The sequence below is a fragment of the Cyclopterus lumpus genome, chromosome 12 (genome assembly GCF_009769545.1).
Source record: "Cyclopterus lumpus isolate fCycLum1 chromosome 12, fCycLum1.pri, whole genome shotgun sequence".
Lineage (NCBI taxonomy): Eukaryota > Metazoa > Chordata > Actinopteri > Perciformes > Cyclopteridae > Cyclopterus > Cyclopterus lumpus.
This window is the reverse complement of record NC_046977.1, coordinates 10023168-10039668: the sequence shown is the minus strand read 5'-3', so window position 1 is coordinate 10039668 and position 16501 is coordinate 10023168. Positions and strand designations below refer to the sequence as shown.

The window sequence follows — 16501 nt, the reverse complement described above, 5'->3', positions numbered from 1 at the left end:
TGTATGCCGTATATCTGCAGCAATGGACAACTAATTTTAACTAAACTAGTTAACAATTGTGTATTCTCATTTTATGAGATGATCATAGTTTGTAAAATCCCATTCTGCAAAGTAATTGTAGTTATTAGCTGACATATAATTGTAGTGGAATACAAAGTGCAGTACTTGTTTTTAGTTGAAGATGCATATGTGTAAAAGTGAACTTTGTGAATTATTGTTTTCATGTTCTGGACTATGTCCACATACAGTATCTTAAGCTGCACAAATCACCTCGCAAATAGGTCCTCGGTTAGAGTGAGTTGGTCCGACGACATAGTTAGAATGGGTCAGACGTCAAGGAAACTAGGAAGAAAGCAGACGAGGAAGCACAGAGGAGTCTGTGTGAGTGTTGGAATAGGACACTGCTTTGTTCAACAGTAGGGGAGGAGGGAGGGAGGCTTTGCCTGAATCGGTGAACACAATCTGCCAGGGCGGGCAAACCCGTCGTTATCTCTGTCACGCTGTGTTAGCAACGTCTCTGTCACATATCTGTCTTTCCTGGACTCCTCGGACTTGTGAGCAGGGATGTCAAAGCGAGTCCGGAGCAGAGAGGTCTGCGCGGACTGCAGCGCTGCGGGTACGAAGTGAGACGAGCTAGCTGTAGCTGCCCAGCTAACAAGCTAGCCCCACTACAACCTACCAGCTAGCTTATCCGCGGTTATCGATACCAGACGCCGGTAATTGATTAGCAGTTACCGAAATAGATATCTGAGAAGCTTGTTGACGCTGTATGCTCTTCTTGTGGAGACATTTATAACGAGTCGTGTCTGTGTGGCGTTAATAACTTGCCTCTCCGCTTGAACTGCCTTGAATGAAGGCTTTTAACCAGATACATTAGCTTTGTATTTTCTAACTTGCTGATAACAAGTAACAGTTAGCTAATGTAACAAACCGCGCGCGCCTGGTTGCGTTTGTGATTTTGTGATGTGACGAAGACTCCAGGAAGCAACCGAGGTGTTATGTGTGGTCATTTAGCGAATATTCCTCGTGTGGTCAGAGTTGAATGCTTTATTAATATTCGTGTGTGTTATCCCAGAGCCACGTTGGGCCTCTGTTAACAGGGGGGTGTTGGTATGCGATGAGTGCTGCAGCATCCACCGAGGTCTGGGGCGACACAGCTCTCAGGTCCGACATCTGACCCATTCTCCGTGGCCACCCTCCCAGTTACAGGTGAGGAGAGACTCTGTCCCAAACACGTCCAGATGCAAGTGTGGAGAATCTATTGGTGTCGACGCTGTGATTTAGATGATACAATGGTTGCACAATCAGTGACTAGAGAGGGACACCCTGATGTCTAATGGAGGCACACTGTTAATGTCGTTTCACGTTTAGATGGTTCAGACACTTTATGGCAATGGCGCTAATTCCATATGGGAGCACAGCCTTCTGGACCCTTCTTCTTCTTCACTGAGTGGGAAACGCAAAGCCAACCCCCAGGACAGAGTTCAGTAAGTGCTTTTAGGTATTTTTGATGCATCCGTTCTGATTCTGGTATGCTTGTGTGCACTTTGAAATAACGCTCTATTGGCATGATTGATTTCCATAGTTAAGGTCAGTGAACATGCATAGTTGTCCCTCTGTACCACGATGAACACGGCTCGTGGGCTGTCAGTCTCAAGTAACTTTTAGAAATGAAGGGACTTTTTAAATGCAAGTGGCTATATCCTCCTCATGTTCGCTATGTACCATCAATTTGACAATGTTGTTGCTTATTCACAATAGTGACAGTTGAAGCTTTTTCAAACAAACGGTATGCACTGTAACTCAAAAGACATAACAAATAAAACATGATGTGATGTAGGCACCCACATTCACAGCCAGATATAAACACAAGGTCGGTCTTGTGGGGCTGGTGTAGTAAAGATAAACAGTTGGCCACATATAAACACAGCCATGCTGACCCCTGACCCTCGCACTGAGAGTAAATGCATTCAATCACTAGACAAAAAACAGACAGTGAGTACGCATTGCACCAAACAAAAGCAGCTATCCTCGATCCCAAATAGAGGATTCAAGATGAATGCCGTCTTATTGGTTGTTTTCATCGCAGGAGATTAAGGAAATAAACCTGTGTTTCGACAGTAGGTACCAGGACTCAATTTAGTTAATGTAGGATAGATGCAGGTATAAAACAGGTCACTTCACAGGGGATTGTAGTTTGTAAATTGTTCAGGAACTATTGGGGCCGGAGTTGTGTGAGCGGTCAGACCGTGCAGCTGCTTCAACTTCCTTTATTCACAAAACAAGGAAGTATTGTAGTATTTATGTTACGACATGGGTTGGAGTCTTCTCATTGTCTATTAATGTTAAAAACAAAACAAAGATATGCTTTGTGACTAGCTTCTCCACTAATTTGGTATCCTGTAATGTCCTTTGGAGAGAGAGAGAGAACATAAATAAATATCCTGTGAAGTTAAATTGTAGATTACATAATGGAGGAATTACTTTGCCACCAATTAAATACTGTTTCTTGCATTCTGTGATCTTGTGTTTGATTTCAGATGTAAACACCAGGGTGTCCTCAGTTGAGATATGCTTTGATAGTTGTTTGTCTTAAACAAATATATATATATATATATATATATATATATATATATATATATATATATATATATATATATATATATATGAGATAATGTGAGGTCACTTTAAAATACCAAATGTGCTCTAGATTTTCAGTTTTCCTGCTTTTTAGATGTGAGCAAGTTGTGTTATTTCTAGTCCCAACAAGACAGAGTTCATCAAAGCCAAATATCAGATGTTGGTGTATGTCCATCGGATGCCGTGTCGGGAGGATGACAGTGTTACTGCAAAGGACCTCAGCAAGGTGAGAAATGGCTCTATTTTGTAAATTATGTGTTAACTTCTCTACATTCCTCATTTACTAACATGTTTAGATGTAAGAATAACCCAACATTGTTTCATGCAATTAAGTTTCTCAGATGGTGGTGTGGTAAAATAAAGCAGAACATTTGCAATCACTTGTTTTATTATGCCCAGCAACTGTTTTTTGTTTTTTAACTGTGATATGCGACGACTTCCTCTAAATTTCAGAAATGACTTCTCTATTAGAGTTATGGGCAGGTCTATCTGCACTGCGTGTCTGCCCTTCACAATCAAATTCCCAATCAAACTACTTGTCAATCTCCTTTCAGCAACTCCACTCCAGTGTTCGGACTGGAAACCTGGAGACCTGCCTAAGACTCTTATCTTTGGGAGCACAGGCCAACTTCTTCCATCCAGTAAGTGTAGGCAAAAAAACACATTTTGTGAGGTTACACGGTTAGCGTTGACATAATACTGACGTGTCATCATTGTGTGTTTTTTTTTTGGGACAACAGGAGAAAGGAAACACTCCTCTGCACATAGCAGCAAAAGCAGGGCAAGTGTTGCAAGCAGAACTGTTGGCAGTTTATGGAGCTGATCCCGGAGCTCTGGACTCCAGTGGAAAGACCCCTATCGATTATGCAAGGTAAAACAGGGTCCATGTTATCAATTCAGCATATCTTTTTAATTAGTTGTACTAAGCAATGTTTATTAGGTATGAGCACCAACACTATGACATGTTGCTCACACCATATCATTTGAGAGATAGTATAGAACATATGGTTTTAAAGCATTGAGGTATATGCCCATCACAGATAGTTCACAGGCCACCTACGACCTGTGACAGAAGCTAAACAAAACAACTGAAAATGCCTTGTTAACTGGGAAAGAAGAATCTCCAGCAGAAATATTTCGACTGCCTTGCACGACAGTGAAGATTAGACACAGGCCCAGTATGACGGTCTGAAGCAGGGGAGGAAAGAACGAATCTGTTGCACAGTTTGCTCGCTGAATCAGCTCAACTAGTTCATCAAAAGTTGGAACACAGACCGAGACATAAAAAATAGATTTAGAGTATATGATCTAAATAATCATATTTTACTAAACGCATTATATGATTGAGATAATATCTGCATTGCACATATATTCTGGCCAGAATAATTTGTACTTAAAGAAATCAAAGTAAAAACCTACAACGATTTTTGTCGTGTTTCTGGCATAACCGAGGCTTAGCGGTGTCTGAACCGGACCAGGTAACACCCACACACACCTTCTGCCACAGTTTTACGCTCATTACTTAGAAACCGGGTTACCAAATCAACTTTGTGCTCTCGATTTAAATGTATTGTTGGCGACACAAAGTTTTGCCATGGATTCATTTATAGTCGTGAGGTATTCAGTAGCATTAGAACAGTGTCATATTTCTAAAACGTGAACTTTTATTCCTAATCTGTGCAGACAAGCTGGGCATCAGGATCTGGCAGAGAGGCTAGTGGAGATCCAGTATGAGCTCACTGACCGCTTAACATTTTACCTTTGTGGACGAAGACCAGGTAAGGTGGCATAGCTGCTGCATGGCACGTTAGAGCTGATTTTCTTCTCTGGTAGTCTCTTACTGTCATGTCCTTGTTTTGTTGTAGATCACAGAAATGGACAACACTTCATCATTCCTCAGATGGCAGACAGGTAATAGATATTTTTAGCCGTCAGTCTGTCCTGTCCATTCTCGTGAACGCGATATATCGGGGAAAGCTTGGAGGGAATTTCTTCACATTTGGCACAAACTGCCACCTGGACTCAATGATGAAATGATTAGATTTTGGTGGTCAAAGGTCAAGGTCACAGTTCAAAAACAAGGTCGGAAGTGTCTTCAAATTTGGCAAGAAAACGTCCTCTTCCAGCAATCAGGTTGAACTGATTAGATTTTGGTCGTCAAAGGTCACTGCGACCTCACAAAACAAGTGTCAGGCCATCACTCAAGAATTCCTAGTCTTATAACAATTTCACAACATGTCTCAGGATAAAATGATGAAGCAATGACATTTAGGACAGACATGGGTGTAAACTGTAACTTGACTGATTGGCGTAGGCATACAGGTGCAAGGTGCTAATTCTAGTTTAAGTCGTAATTGGATATTTTGTTTTGCACCTCCCTTGTTTTACAGATCTTGTAATACACAGAAACAAATGGTGATACAGTAAGCTCTGACAGACTCCTAGCTAGCTACTTGTCGATGCTATGTGTACTTAAAATAATTACAATCTTATGCTTATCATATCCTCTGCTGCATTCTGGTGATGGATAAGAAATAAGTAAGTATGTGTTGCCATTGATTCTCTTTGTTTGTGTGGAATTTTTATGGCAGAAAAGTGATCAATTCTTTGTCTTTGCCCCAAGCAGCCTGGATTTGTCAGAGTTTGCAAAAGCTGCCAAGAAGAAGCTCCAGTCGGTGAGACATTCTTACATGTGATTCAAGGTCCAAAAGTCAAGTATTAATAAGTTAAGTTATTTTAAAAGTGAAAGAGAAATTCTGCTTAATTCTTTTCCCCAGCTAAGTAACCATCAATTTGAAGAACTTGCCATGGATGTTTACGATGAAGTTGACAGAAGAGAAACCGATGCAGGTGAAATTGCAAGAATTGTAAAATTATACAATGAATAATTATTTTGATGCCTTTATTTTGATCTCTCGCAACATTTATTTTCAGTGTGGTTGGCCACTCAGAACCACAGCACTCTTGTAACAGACACCACAGTTGTGCCTTTTCTGCCCGTCAATCCAGAGTACTCTTCTACCAGAAACCAGGCAAGGGATTACACCAGTATTGCCCTGGCTTTAAACTTTAATATGTTGTGAGCACTGGACTTAACATTGATGTCATATTTCTGTTTTGATACATTTATGTTCTCAGGGTCGTCAGAAATTGGCAAGATTTAGTGCTCATGAATTTGCCACCCTGGTTATTGATATTCTCACTGATGCTAAACGACGGCAGTGGGGTAATTCCTGCGACAGTCCCAAAGGTACAATATATAGTTCTGTTTTTATTTTAACAGACCTTGAATTTCCTTGCTAATATACTTGTGTTTTTTGTTTATTTATTGCATTAAATGTGTTCATTAGCATATTCACAGAAGATACATCTGAGAATAAGCTGTGTAGTAAAAGGGTTGTTGCGAGTAAGATTCAGGAAGCCCGTATTGAATTTTGCATATAGATGTGGACCATGTGGTTCAGCTATATATGTCACAATTAGAATGTAGACCTTATGTAATGATGTTTGCACAGAAACGCTGCCAAACACAGATTTAATAATGAAAATTGGTGCATTCTGTAAATGACAGCAAACTACATCACAGTCTTTTTTGATTGTTAGCTGTGTAAAGAAGAGCTAGTCCTGATTATTTTGTTTTCAGTAAATGTAAATAAAATGAGTTCCTTCGCTATTGGATTTATTCAGCTGCCTGTAGCCAGCAGGGCTCGTTTGATCTCTCATGCTTTGTTCTCGTGGTCCGCCTGCAGAGAGTGTGGAGCTGATCCTTCAGGGAATAGACAGTCGCCATAACAGTGATAGCCAGGACAATGACCAGCCCGACTACGACAGCGTGGCATCAGATGAAGAACCAGCGCAAGAGGCCACCTGTGGAGACAGCTGCAATGATGGAAGGACCAAGGTTAAAGATTGTTGGAACCTGCTGCTTTACTCTACTGAGATATTAGGCTGAACGTCGTGCTTTATGTTTCAAACTGAACAAATGCTTTCCTGTGTCACATGTTCTGCCACAGAGCTCAGAGTCATCTGATCTCTCTGATGGACCAATCACAGTACAGGAATTCATGGAGGTGAAGAGTGCCCTCACTGCATCAGAAGCCAAAATACAACAGCTTCTCAAAGTCAACTGTCACCTCAGTGAAGAGCTGCGTAGCATGCAGGGCCAGGTTCGTAAATGCTCATGTCATTGATATGGGAATCGCACTGCAGATCATGTCAACATTTCTTTCTTCTTTTTTTGCATGAATGTTTCCAAATTCAATGTGCCCTCATAGTTTGATTTCCATCTCTTTAATTAGATGGTAGTACACGTTAATATTTCAAGACCCATTTTTTGATATTTGCTAGAATTGGTTGCCTTTTAACATGTAGTGTTAAAATGGTAGTCTGTGTTCTTGACTTGATCCTTCCCCATGTTACTAGAGACATTTAGTAATTTGATTTTACCACGGACATTAGTCATTTATGTTTAGGTCATGCCTGTTTGAATGTGTCAGACATAACCTCTTCCCTTTTCAGAACTATAAATAATACAGTCCATGAATATGGAGTTGTATAGAAGACCAGATTTTGACCTATAGGTGGATTAAAAGGTCATAACTCCATACATTTTCTATTGCAATTCTTCACTTCTAATGCGACAGAGAAAATGGCTGCCATGTTTCTGAACGGGGGAAAGTTCCTCTGGTTATAATTTATCTTTGGGCTTCCTCTGCTTTGCTGCTCAGTGAAACAGTAACAATGCTATAGTTCTTTTTTTAATCTAAAACAGATTGAGGATTCAAAAGTCATACATGAAAATATCCAAGTACTAATAAACAAATGCTAACCACATTAGACCTTATGATCCGTCGTTGTAAATCATATGAACTATCATACAGCCAGTCTCTATATATATTTTGGTCCAGTCATATTGCTTATTTGTTAGCAGTTTTAAAAAGTCCCACTTAGCTCCAGTTGAATTTAGACACACACATTTATTTCAGTTTTTGAGGAAATCCTGTTAAGATTTCTGCCACAGCAGCTTCTGTTTCTAGAAACAACATTCTGTTGTCCAGAAATGTCCTCTCTTCTCACTATTCCCACTTTGGCAAAAAATATATTTATACCAAATGAATTTGTTTTGGAGGCATGTATTTCACACTTGGATGTTTTTCCCCAGGCAACCACAGATCAACACTGCAGGAATCTGCTGAGTTTATTTAGTTTGCCTGTCCTCAGTCCCACCTGAGCACTTGATAATGTCTCCAATGTCTCATCTTAAGGGCAACGTTTGCTTAGAAAATATATTGTTTATATAAAAGACGAGAAAGATTTATGACCTATGAATCCATTATGGGCGAAGGCTGCATTTAATTTGGTTTTCTTCTTTCCATCAAAATTCTCCAGAGCAACTTGTATCTCTCACTCTGAGAGACGGTGTCAACACAATGTTCTGCTGCCTCCTGCTGCTGGTTTATGAAGTCCATACCATAATGCAAAATAGGTCATCCTCCATTGCAGTCCCTTATCTTCCTGACCCCTTTTTGCACCAACTAAAGCCTCAAGTGCTGACACAGTGAACATATATGTTATTAATTGTGTTCTGTATTCAGTTAATTTGTTGACTATAACTTACATAATACTAGGGGCTGTAACAGTTGGCAGAAAACAGAACAAGTTGCATTCCCCATCGCTTTATTACGTTTCCAAGTGCTGTTCTTGTAAATAAGGGCAACCACTTGTTCAGCAGTTTCTCAAGGGTTCATGCTTCAGAAGTTGCTATCAACACACACTGTCAGCATTTCATTTGTAAAGAAAACATTTTTGTTTTGAAAGGTTTTCATGAGAATCCAAAAACAAAGGTCACAATGAACTCGACTTACAGGAATTGCTCTTCTCCCAGAGGCGTAACTGTATTCTACTCTATTATTGATGTCTGTCTGAGCTTTTGTAAGGCGATCATCCCCCAGCTAGAGTGGACCTGAAAGATGTTTTGTTCTCTGCAGCTGAACTCCCTGCAGACTGAAAACACAACGCTGCGATGGCAACCCCCCAGCGGACAACAACCCCTCCAGGGGCCCTTTGGTCGACACCCACCCCGCGGAGGTCGAGCCATGTCCATGTATGAGACGGGCTCTTCCCCGAGGCAGCACCCCCACCGAGTCGAAGCGGCTCGGCAAGATGACGGAGTCGTTTTACAACCCTTCCCAACCAATGTGAGCACAGGAGCACCAATGTTCCTGCTGGATTGTCATCACAAGACTAAATAATGATGCCTGGCTTGGGGCTGGTGTTGGTTTTTCATTGATTCATTTCATCATTCATTAATTGCATCTCAATAGAGTATGCTGAACTTGGTTTGACCCCTTTCTAGATTGGGAGGGGTCCTTTGGGGACGGCTGCTTCCTCCCTCCCTACCTTCCCCTCTTCCCTGTCCTGGTCATGGGATGAGCGATCTCGAAGGGTTAAGTACAGAAGTCCCCCTCGGTGCAGTCGCAGCCCCAGGGGATGGTGAAAGCTGTCCCCCTGCTTGACCCCACAGTCTTCTCTCTCCTGACTTGTGTCTTTAAACTGCTTTTTATCGGTATCGCCTGCCTGCCTGCCTGCACAACAGTGCCTCTGCTTCGGTTCAGCTATCTGAACAGGTCCAGAGCTGCTTCGGCTCAAGTGCACATCAGAAGTGATTGCTGTTTGAATGGCGAGACTGCAGAGTCCAATATCCATAAAAGATGGATGAAATGGCTCATCACAACGTGCTTCTTAGTCCTAGCCACCGATAAGTGCACCCAAAGTTTACATCAGGATTTCTTCGCTACTAATCGCATCCACTGCAGTTCAGGCTGTGACACCACAAAGACCGGGTTGTCTCTTTTCTCTTCAACTGCTTTAAAATCAAATGTCTGGTAGTGTGAACTATCAGAAATGCATGATTCTGATCTCTGTGCGTGTGTGTGTGTTTGTGTGTGTGAGAGAATGTGTGTGTGTATGAGAATGTGTGTCAGACTATAGACTAATTGATTGACTAATTTGCTGATGTCTCTTCAGGGCTGCAGTCTGGAAGGACGGAGCATGATGCTGGAGAGTGATTACGACACTTCGCCAAACCACTCTGAACTGGAGGAGGCTGGGTGAGAACATTTGTGTGAACTTTGTACCCACCTTATCCAAAATGGCAATGATTGACACTGATTTTTAAATACAATTTAGATTGCAAACACTATTTTCTCTGAAGGTTTGTAAATATTTCTATATTTAACCACTGATGCAATCAGAAATCCTCAGTTTGTTTGTTAAAATCAGCCAATTGTTTCTTCAAATTCATACTTTAAAATGTGTTGGACATGTCATTGATATTACGTTCTAAGGCGCATACAACGTTTACTGACTGGAGTAAGAAATGCATTTTGGAAGTTAAATTAATGGTCAAAGGTTTTTCTTTGTGTTTTTGTCGCTGAAGGTGATGACATTCTCGTAGCAGAAGTTTACAAAGTTAAAGCTCACATGAAGACAGACGAGGAAGCTTGACTAACATTAGCTCTGACAGATGTTTAGGAAGAGTCCTTGAGTGGAACAGTTTGACTGTGTAGGACTAAGTTCACATATTTGAACTTGCAACTGTCTCAAGTAAGCTGCCGGTTGCTAAAAAAATAAACGTATGAGTCAGAACCAGTAGCACATGTCATCAGATTATAGTCACTGCTATTTGTTAAGTAGGTATACTGTATATGAATGTATCTAATTCTCTCCTGAATATACTAAACTAATACATAGTTTAAGTCAACTACTGCCGTTTTAGTGCTATTTTGGGAATGTGTTCATACATGTTTGGTTTAGATGGAACCTACTGAATTGATCCCCAGACCTAAACTCTGCTGCTTGGTTGTAATTACAAATTACAAGCCAGACTTCATTTGTTTTACTACAGAATGGCATTTCACTTAATTGACAGTGCAACAAATCCGAAATAACAATCAGAATCCCAAATCCCAAACTATAATACATATATTTAAAGCACATTCACCGGTGTCTGTATGAGTTGTAATGCAATTATTGGTAAGCTGTGATAAAGTATTTTCTCCTTTTCATTTATAGCAGCCCTCTTCCAGCCTCTGAAGCAGTGCAGCCGGGGGAGGAGGGGGAGGAAGATGCCACCCTGCCATGCACAGAGGACGTCATCTGTAAGACGGAGCAGATCACTAAGAACATACAGGAGCTCCTGAGAGCTGCCCAGGAGACCAAGCATGAAAGGTATTTTATGATTGATTATATTATAATTACAAAGGGTCAAATTTGTCAACTTGCATTTCTAAAAAATAAAATATATTAAAGGTTGGTTGATGATTCCTAAAAGTCAAATCTTCTCATTATTTCCTGTGCTACAAAGCTTAAATTCAATGTATTTCAACCGCGATCGTAGTTTGGTCATTCTGCCTTCTCTCTTGGAGAGAGTGAATGGTGTTTCATCCTCCGTCTCAGCTGCTTCTAGGTCAGTGGTTTTCAATAGTAGCCCAGCAGCACTCAGTTCTCAGCAGTGAGAGCCACTGACTTAGCTTCTTAGACTGGCCTCTGTCATTGTGTCTGCTGGGGGTCGACATTGGGTCCTAAAACACAGCTGACAGGAAACAAACACCACGTGGCCACGTATTCTCCTGGTGCCGGCCAAATACATAGAGGGCTAGTTTAGCCAAACAGGTTTCTCGTGGTCACCCATGTATTCAGTTCCTGGTTTCAGGGGGAGGGGGGGGGGTGATGTGGTGATGTGGTTTATGTATAAATGCTGTAGTAAACAGCAGGGATATGTCATGATGGTAGAGTTTGTATTATTTGCCAACTGTGCTGGATTGAACAGGGTCTAGTATGAGGTACTGTGTCTACCATTTAAAAGTGTGTTATTAAGCCAGTCAGCAGCATTTAACATGTCATATTTGAATGAAATATGCAGTATATTGTACTCGTAAATGGTATTTACTGTTGGCACAAAGAATATTATCTCAGGTGGCCTCATGATAAGGTTTGTGGTTTGTTTTGCATTGATGTTACTATATATGGCACAGGAGTGGTTGATCACCCATTCAGCCTTTTATTCTCCATCTCCCGCAGCTTCCTGCCTTGTTCAGAAAAGATATGCATGGCTGTGACAGAGATGGCCGCCCTGTTCCCTAAGGTAAGATGACTCCCACCAACAGCGTTATGTCCCTCCCCCCGGCAGTTACGGGATATGTTGTTTGTTTGAAAACAGCCAAAGGGAATCTTAAATTACTTGTTCATTGCATTACTTAGTTTTATATCTACCATTTATTTGATTACTTTGTTTTATGTTCACTCACACACGCAGCCCACTGACCACAATGCAGGTTTATTTATGGTAGTTGTCATGTTGCCTTTACCGAGTGTCCATCATCCCTCCTTTTCCTCACAGAGGCCGTCCTCGGAGATGGTGCGAGGGTCTCTGTGTCTGCTCACTTCGAGTGCCAGCCGGCTCCATGGAGAGTGCCAGAAGGCTGCGGAGCACAACCCCAGCGCGTCGGACATCCAGCTGGTCACTCAGCAGGTCATCCAGTGCGCCTATGACATTGCCAAAGCTGCCAAGCAACTTGTCACTGTGACAACCAAAGAAAACAACAACTAACTAAAACGTAAAGACAATCCTGATACACCCAAAATAGTTTGGCAAGTAAGTTGCTCATTTCAATTTAATCAGTGTTAACACCATTTTCTCCCCCATATGAATCCGTGTAAGCATTCAGATACATTCCTGGAAAAAAAAGATGCGACATACTTGCAGATTATTAAAATAATTATTTATTCATCTTTTTTTAATCATGATAATACAGATAAAACAAACATCTTAAAGCCATATGACAGAATGTTACTATTACTTACCTTACAAAAAACAACGGTTCACAAATCCAGTGTGTATCGAAAAATTAGAACAGCAAGCAATTGAGCCTTCTCGTTGTACTTTTCCACGTAGACGTCGTCATTTGAGCTCCTTGAGGTCTCTGGCAAGCCAGACGGGACAAAAGCTGCGAGACACCTGGCATCGAGGGTCATAATAGATTAACCTTTATCTACACCAGTGTCATCCATTTATTTTCCTTTAGACATTTAAAATGTATTTAAAATGCAATGACAGTATTTTAATCTTGAACCATAGTTATGCCACTTGCTTAGAGTTCACATGTTTGTTTAATGAGCAAACTGGTTCTAAAAGTCTCTTCAGTGCATTGAGCACCTTCTTTCCATCCAGCAGGTGATTTCACTGTTCTGTCAAGTATCGGTAGTTTCTGGAGTTCTAATGTTACAGCCATACTTCTGATAGTGTGTGTGTGTGTGTGTGTGGGGGGGGGGTGTGCGTGTGTATATGTGTGTGTGTGTGTGTGGAGGCGCAGTTGTCACAGAGATGGCCCGTGTGAAATACATTTTGAATCAATTTTAAAATCATTATGCAAATATATAAGATGTATGTATCCATATAATTCTTTACCAAAATAACCCAAATGCTATTCTATTTATAAACTGTATGTCATACCTCTAAGAAAATATCAATGTTTATTTTCATAAACCTTTGTTTAACATGATGCTCCTCACAGATTAACTTTTCCTCTGAGGTTTGGGACGTCTCAGCTGGCAGTAAATTCTGGGCAACTTGTGATCTGTGTTTATTTGGTGCGGTGCTGTAACTCAGTGTGTTAGATGCTACCTGTGATCACGTACGTACAGCTGTGGTTTACATTCGCTGATTAAGTAAATGTGCCCTCAAAGCGTGAGTACCTGTTGTACAACTCAGCTCTCATGTGTCACCTGTTGTTGTTGTTGGTGTTGTTGTTAGCCAGATACATTTCAACCAGGGGTGGAAAGAGAACCAGTAAAGTTAATTCTCTAAGTAATTGCTCAAGTAAAAATTAAATACGCTTTCTCAGAAGGCTGTCGAGGCAATCAGCACAGTACATCAATTAAAAAGTCCTCAAATCCTCTTCAGTACAGATTATTACACCGTCATTGTCTTCTGGAAATGTTAAGTCTAAAAGTGTTTTCGTGTGACCGTCAAAGTCCACTCACAAGCTTGTTTAATGACTATTAAGCTACATTGTACAGTTTGCTTTTGTTTTGTATGTTTTTTTAAAACTTCTTTTGTTCAACTTGTTCCATTTTTTCTTTTTCTTTTGATTGGCCTGATCAGAGAACTATGAAGACTGTTTTGGGATTAGCCACCAATTACTTTCATTTGACTTGTTTTGCACTGATGTACTTTTTGCAAACTATGTAACCTTTCAGTAACTCTGTATTGTATTATACTTTAACATCCATCTAACGTGTGTTACCATTGGCCACCAGAAGTGCTCATACCAGACCAAGAAAGGCTGCTTTTGGATAACTTCTGGCTGAAATGGATCAAGCAATGTGCATGTTATTGCTTAGGAGTTGAGCCTTTTTTACTTGGAAGAAGAAGAATGCGTTATTTATTATTTCTTGCTTTTTAAATGTTTATTTCAAAGCAGACATGATGATTTGGCCATCGTTAAGTAACCAACAACACGACATAACAATTCCTTCCAAAGGAAAGCCAAGTGAGCCAGCGTAGTATTCGGTTACTTTCCACCTCTGGGTTCAAGCCGGACATTGAAATATTCCCTGTAACGTAAAGCCTCCCGCTGCCTCTGTGGGCGACAACAATCCCTGCCTTAGGTTTAATAAAGTATAAAGCATACCTCAACCAGCGCTTTGTCCTGTCCGTGTTTGACACGCCCGTGTAAAAAGTCCCACCTGTGGGAGAAGGAAGGGAGCGATGGGGGCTGGTGGCGCGCGCTCGCTGCCCATCTGACAACAAGAAGAAGAGGAGTTCCGGGTTCTTCTCAGCTCGAAAGCTGCTCGCGACGCCGCCGCCGCTCCACCGCGCCGCAAAACATGTCTCTCCTGCTGGACAACCAATTCAAAGAGCTGCCTCCCGACAAGGCGATAGACACCAAGTTGTTCCTGGAGACCGTCTCTCACATTCCTTCATTCTTCGGTGAGTTGAACTCTGTGGAAGCGGTGCGGTGGTGCGCGTTCATGCGCTGTGACTCGACTCCCCGAGTTCCCAGTTTAACACATAGCAGACGCGGAGCTGCTGGGGCAGTTCAGCTCATAGAGAAACTCTTTGTTTACTCATTGAACAGAGCGCACATTGAATGCCCTATTGTGCGCGAAGTATATGCATTCTGTGCATTGCCCCCTCGGTCTGGACTCTGTCTGTAGGCTGATGTGTATTCCCCTTCCCTCTGAGCTACAGCGACGTGTCACCAAGTCATTCATATGTACTGTTGTTGAATTGCTTTGCTCTCAAATGTCTTATTTTCTTCCAGACTGCTTGGGATCAAACGTATTTTCAGTCATCAAATCCGACATTAATGGCAATATCGTGGTAAGATGCATATCTCTCTGTGTGTGTGTTTTGTTACACTTCTAGTCTTCTTTACATACCATTGTTACGGATATTCAAATATTAGTTTGAGGTTAAGGATGCAGCTCCGACGCCCAGACTCAATCCAACTGTGCAATTTCAGAAAATTAAAGCGGTGTACCTGAAGGATCCTGCAAAGTACGTCACCCTGCAGGACATCGTGGAGGCTGAGCGAGAAGCCCATCCGGCAGAGTGGCCTAAAGTCGGAGCAACATTGGCTCTGATGTGGCTGAAAAGGTGAGCACTCCCTGATCGCGCTGTTAAACCACACTGCATGTTGAACTTTCAGCTACTGGACTGAATTATTATTTTAAATCCTGTGTTTCTCCTGCAGGGGGCTCCGTTTTATACAAATCCTGCTGCAGAGTTTGGCAGATGGAGAGAGGGATGAGGAGAACCCGAACCTGATTCGGGTTAATGTCACCAAAGCATATGAACAGGCGCTGAAGAAATACCATGGCTGGCTGGTTCAAAAGATTTTCATTGTGAGGAAAATGTCCCCTTTCCTGTTCCTAATAATGTATGGCAATATAAGGAGTGTCCAAAGTCTGACCACACCATTACGTTATCCCATTTGAACCTGTAGTTTGTTTATGTTGTTAATGTGAAAATGCAATTGTGTATATGAGAAACCCCTTATTATTATATTTTAGGGGTTGATCTTGTTCCCACACCCTGTATTTCCATATGTTTATTGTTTTAAATGTACATGTTGTGAGCCTAATTTTTTTGGGGTGCCATTGCAGGTGGCGTTGCATGCAGCTCCCTACAAATCCAACTTCCTCAAGGCTCTGTCAAAAGGAGAGGAAGTGAAAGAGGAGGACTGTTTGGCAAATGTGCGTCAGTTCCTCGTTACTTACACTGTCACCGTAGACGCCGTCTACGACATGTACTCGAACCTGAACGCTGAGCTGGACTACACTGTGTGAGGTCCTCTTCAGTTCAGTTTTTAATAAGATTGTTTTTATTTTTTCCTTTCAGTGTGATATTTATTACTTTCATTATATCTTACTAAATATTACTAGTGTATATTTAGTCTTCAAAATATGAAATTGCCTTAAATTCAAGCTAACATTATAGCAGAAGATTATGTTTGTGTTCCTCTATAACATTTCAAATAATTGCAGGGTTGTTACAGCAACAGTGCAGCTCTCACTCTTATGCAAAATGAAGGTATTGTGTGTGTGTGTGTGTGTGTTGTGGCTTTATTTCTGACAACAACGGGTGTCTTTTCACCTGTTCCATCAAGTGAAGAATACAAGACTAAACATTATGACAGGAAACCTTTTCTGTTCATATTCTGATGTCTCTGCCTCTTGACCCTCGGCGTTGCCTCCACGGTTGACCCGGAGCAGCGGCCAAGAGTACATTTTAAAAAATGATTTAAATTGTGCATTGATCCACTTGTGCCTTGATTTAATTGTACAAATAAACATC

The 16501-nt window shown here is 41.3% G+C and overlaps 2 protein-coding genes and 1 long non-coding RNA gene across 7 annotated transcripts; 2 read left to right on the top strand and 1 right to left on the bottom strand.

The window, feature by feature from the left end:
* Nucleotides 1–393: 393 nt before the first annotated feature.
* LOC117740067 (ARF GTPase-activating protein GIT2-like) lies at nucleotides 394–14338 on the top strand. Of its 5 annotated transcripts, none has more exons than XM_034546210.1 (20): nucleotides 394–616; nucleotides 1076–1209; nucleotides 1372–1487; nucleotides 2761–2866; nucleotides 3195–3281; nucleotides 3381–3511; nucleotides 4324–4418; nucleotides 4506–4551; nucleotides 5267–5315; nucleotides 5418–5490; nucleotides 5575–5672; nucleotides 5779–5890; nucleotides 6390–6541; nucleotides 6654–6806; nucleotides 8628–8837; nucleotides 8996–9085; nucleotides 9667–9749; nucleotides 10714–10869; nucleotides 11722–11785; nucleotides 12041–14338. In XM_034546210.1, the coding sequence occupies exons 1-20, from the start codon at nucleotides 565–567 to the stop codon at nucleotides 12248–12250; spliced, it is 2217 nt and encodes a 738-aa protein (XP_034402101.1). In that variant the 5' UTR covers nucleotides 394–564; the 3' UTR covers nucleotides 12251–14338. The 5 variants fall into 5 exon arrangements, with proteins under 5 accessions (XP_034402101.1, XP_034402102.1, XP_034402100.1 ...); XM_034546211.1 differs by having other exon boundaries at nucleotides 5264–5315; nucleotides 10717–10869; XM_034546209.1 differs by having other exon boundaries at nucleotides 5264–5315.
* LOC117740071 lies at nucleotides 12114–14443 on the bottom strand. The gene is made up of 3 exons (XR_004610527.1): nucleotides 14334–14443; nucleotides 12505–12658; nucleotides 12114–12221 (listed from the first exon to the last, which is right to left on the bottom strand). It is a non-coding gene; the product is annotated as an uncharacterized LOC117740071 (long non-coding RNA).
* A 64-nt stretch (nucleotides 14444–14507) lies between these two features.
* LOC117740070 (glycolipid transfer protein-like) lies at nucleotides 14508–16501 on the top strand. The gene is made up of 5 exons (XM_034546217.1): nucleotides 14508–14632; nucleotides 14967–15025; nucleotides 15168–15301; nucleotides 15399–15549; nucleotides 15811–16501. Exons 1-5 carry the CDS (start codon nucleotides 14530–14532, stop codon nucleotides 15991–15993), a joined length of 630 nt encoding a protein of 209 aa, XP_034402108.1. The 5' UTR covers nucleotides 14508–14529; the 3' UTR covers nucleotides 15994–16501.

What these genes read in the sequence shown, in the direction of transcription:
- LOC117740070 (XM_034546217.1), top strand. Translation starts at nt 14,530, where the DNA reads ATGTCTCTCCTGCTGGACAACCAATTCAAAGAGCTGCCTCCCGACAAG. An exon ending in ACATTAATGGCAATATCGTG is followed by an intron (nt 15,026 to 15,167) that starts GTAAGATGCATA and finishes GTGCAATTTCAG; the next exon opens with AAAATTAAAGCGGTGTACCT. An exon ending in GCTCTGATGTGGCTGAAAAG is followed by an intron (nt 15,302 to 15,398) that starts GTGAGCACTCCC and finishes TTTCTCCTGCAG; the next exon opens with GGGGCTCCGTTTTATACAAA.
- LOC117740067 (XM_034546209.1), top strand. Translation starts at nt 565, where the DNA reads ATGTCAAAGCGAGTCCGGAGCAGAGAGGTCTGCGCGGACTGCAGCGCT. An exon ending in AGGCCAACTTCTTCCATCCA is followed by an intron (nt 3,282 to 3,380) that starts GTAAGTGTAGGC and finishes TTGGGACAACAG; the next exon opens with GAGAAAGGAAACACTCCTCT. An exon ending in CCAAGAAGAAGCTCCAGTCG is followed by an intron (nt 5,316 to 5,417) that starts GTGAGACATTCT and finishes TCTTTTCCCCAG; the next exon opens with CTAAGTAACCATCAATTTGA.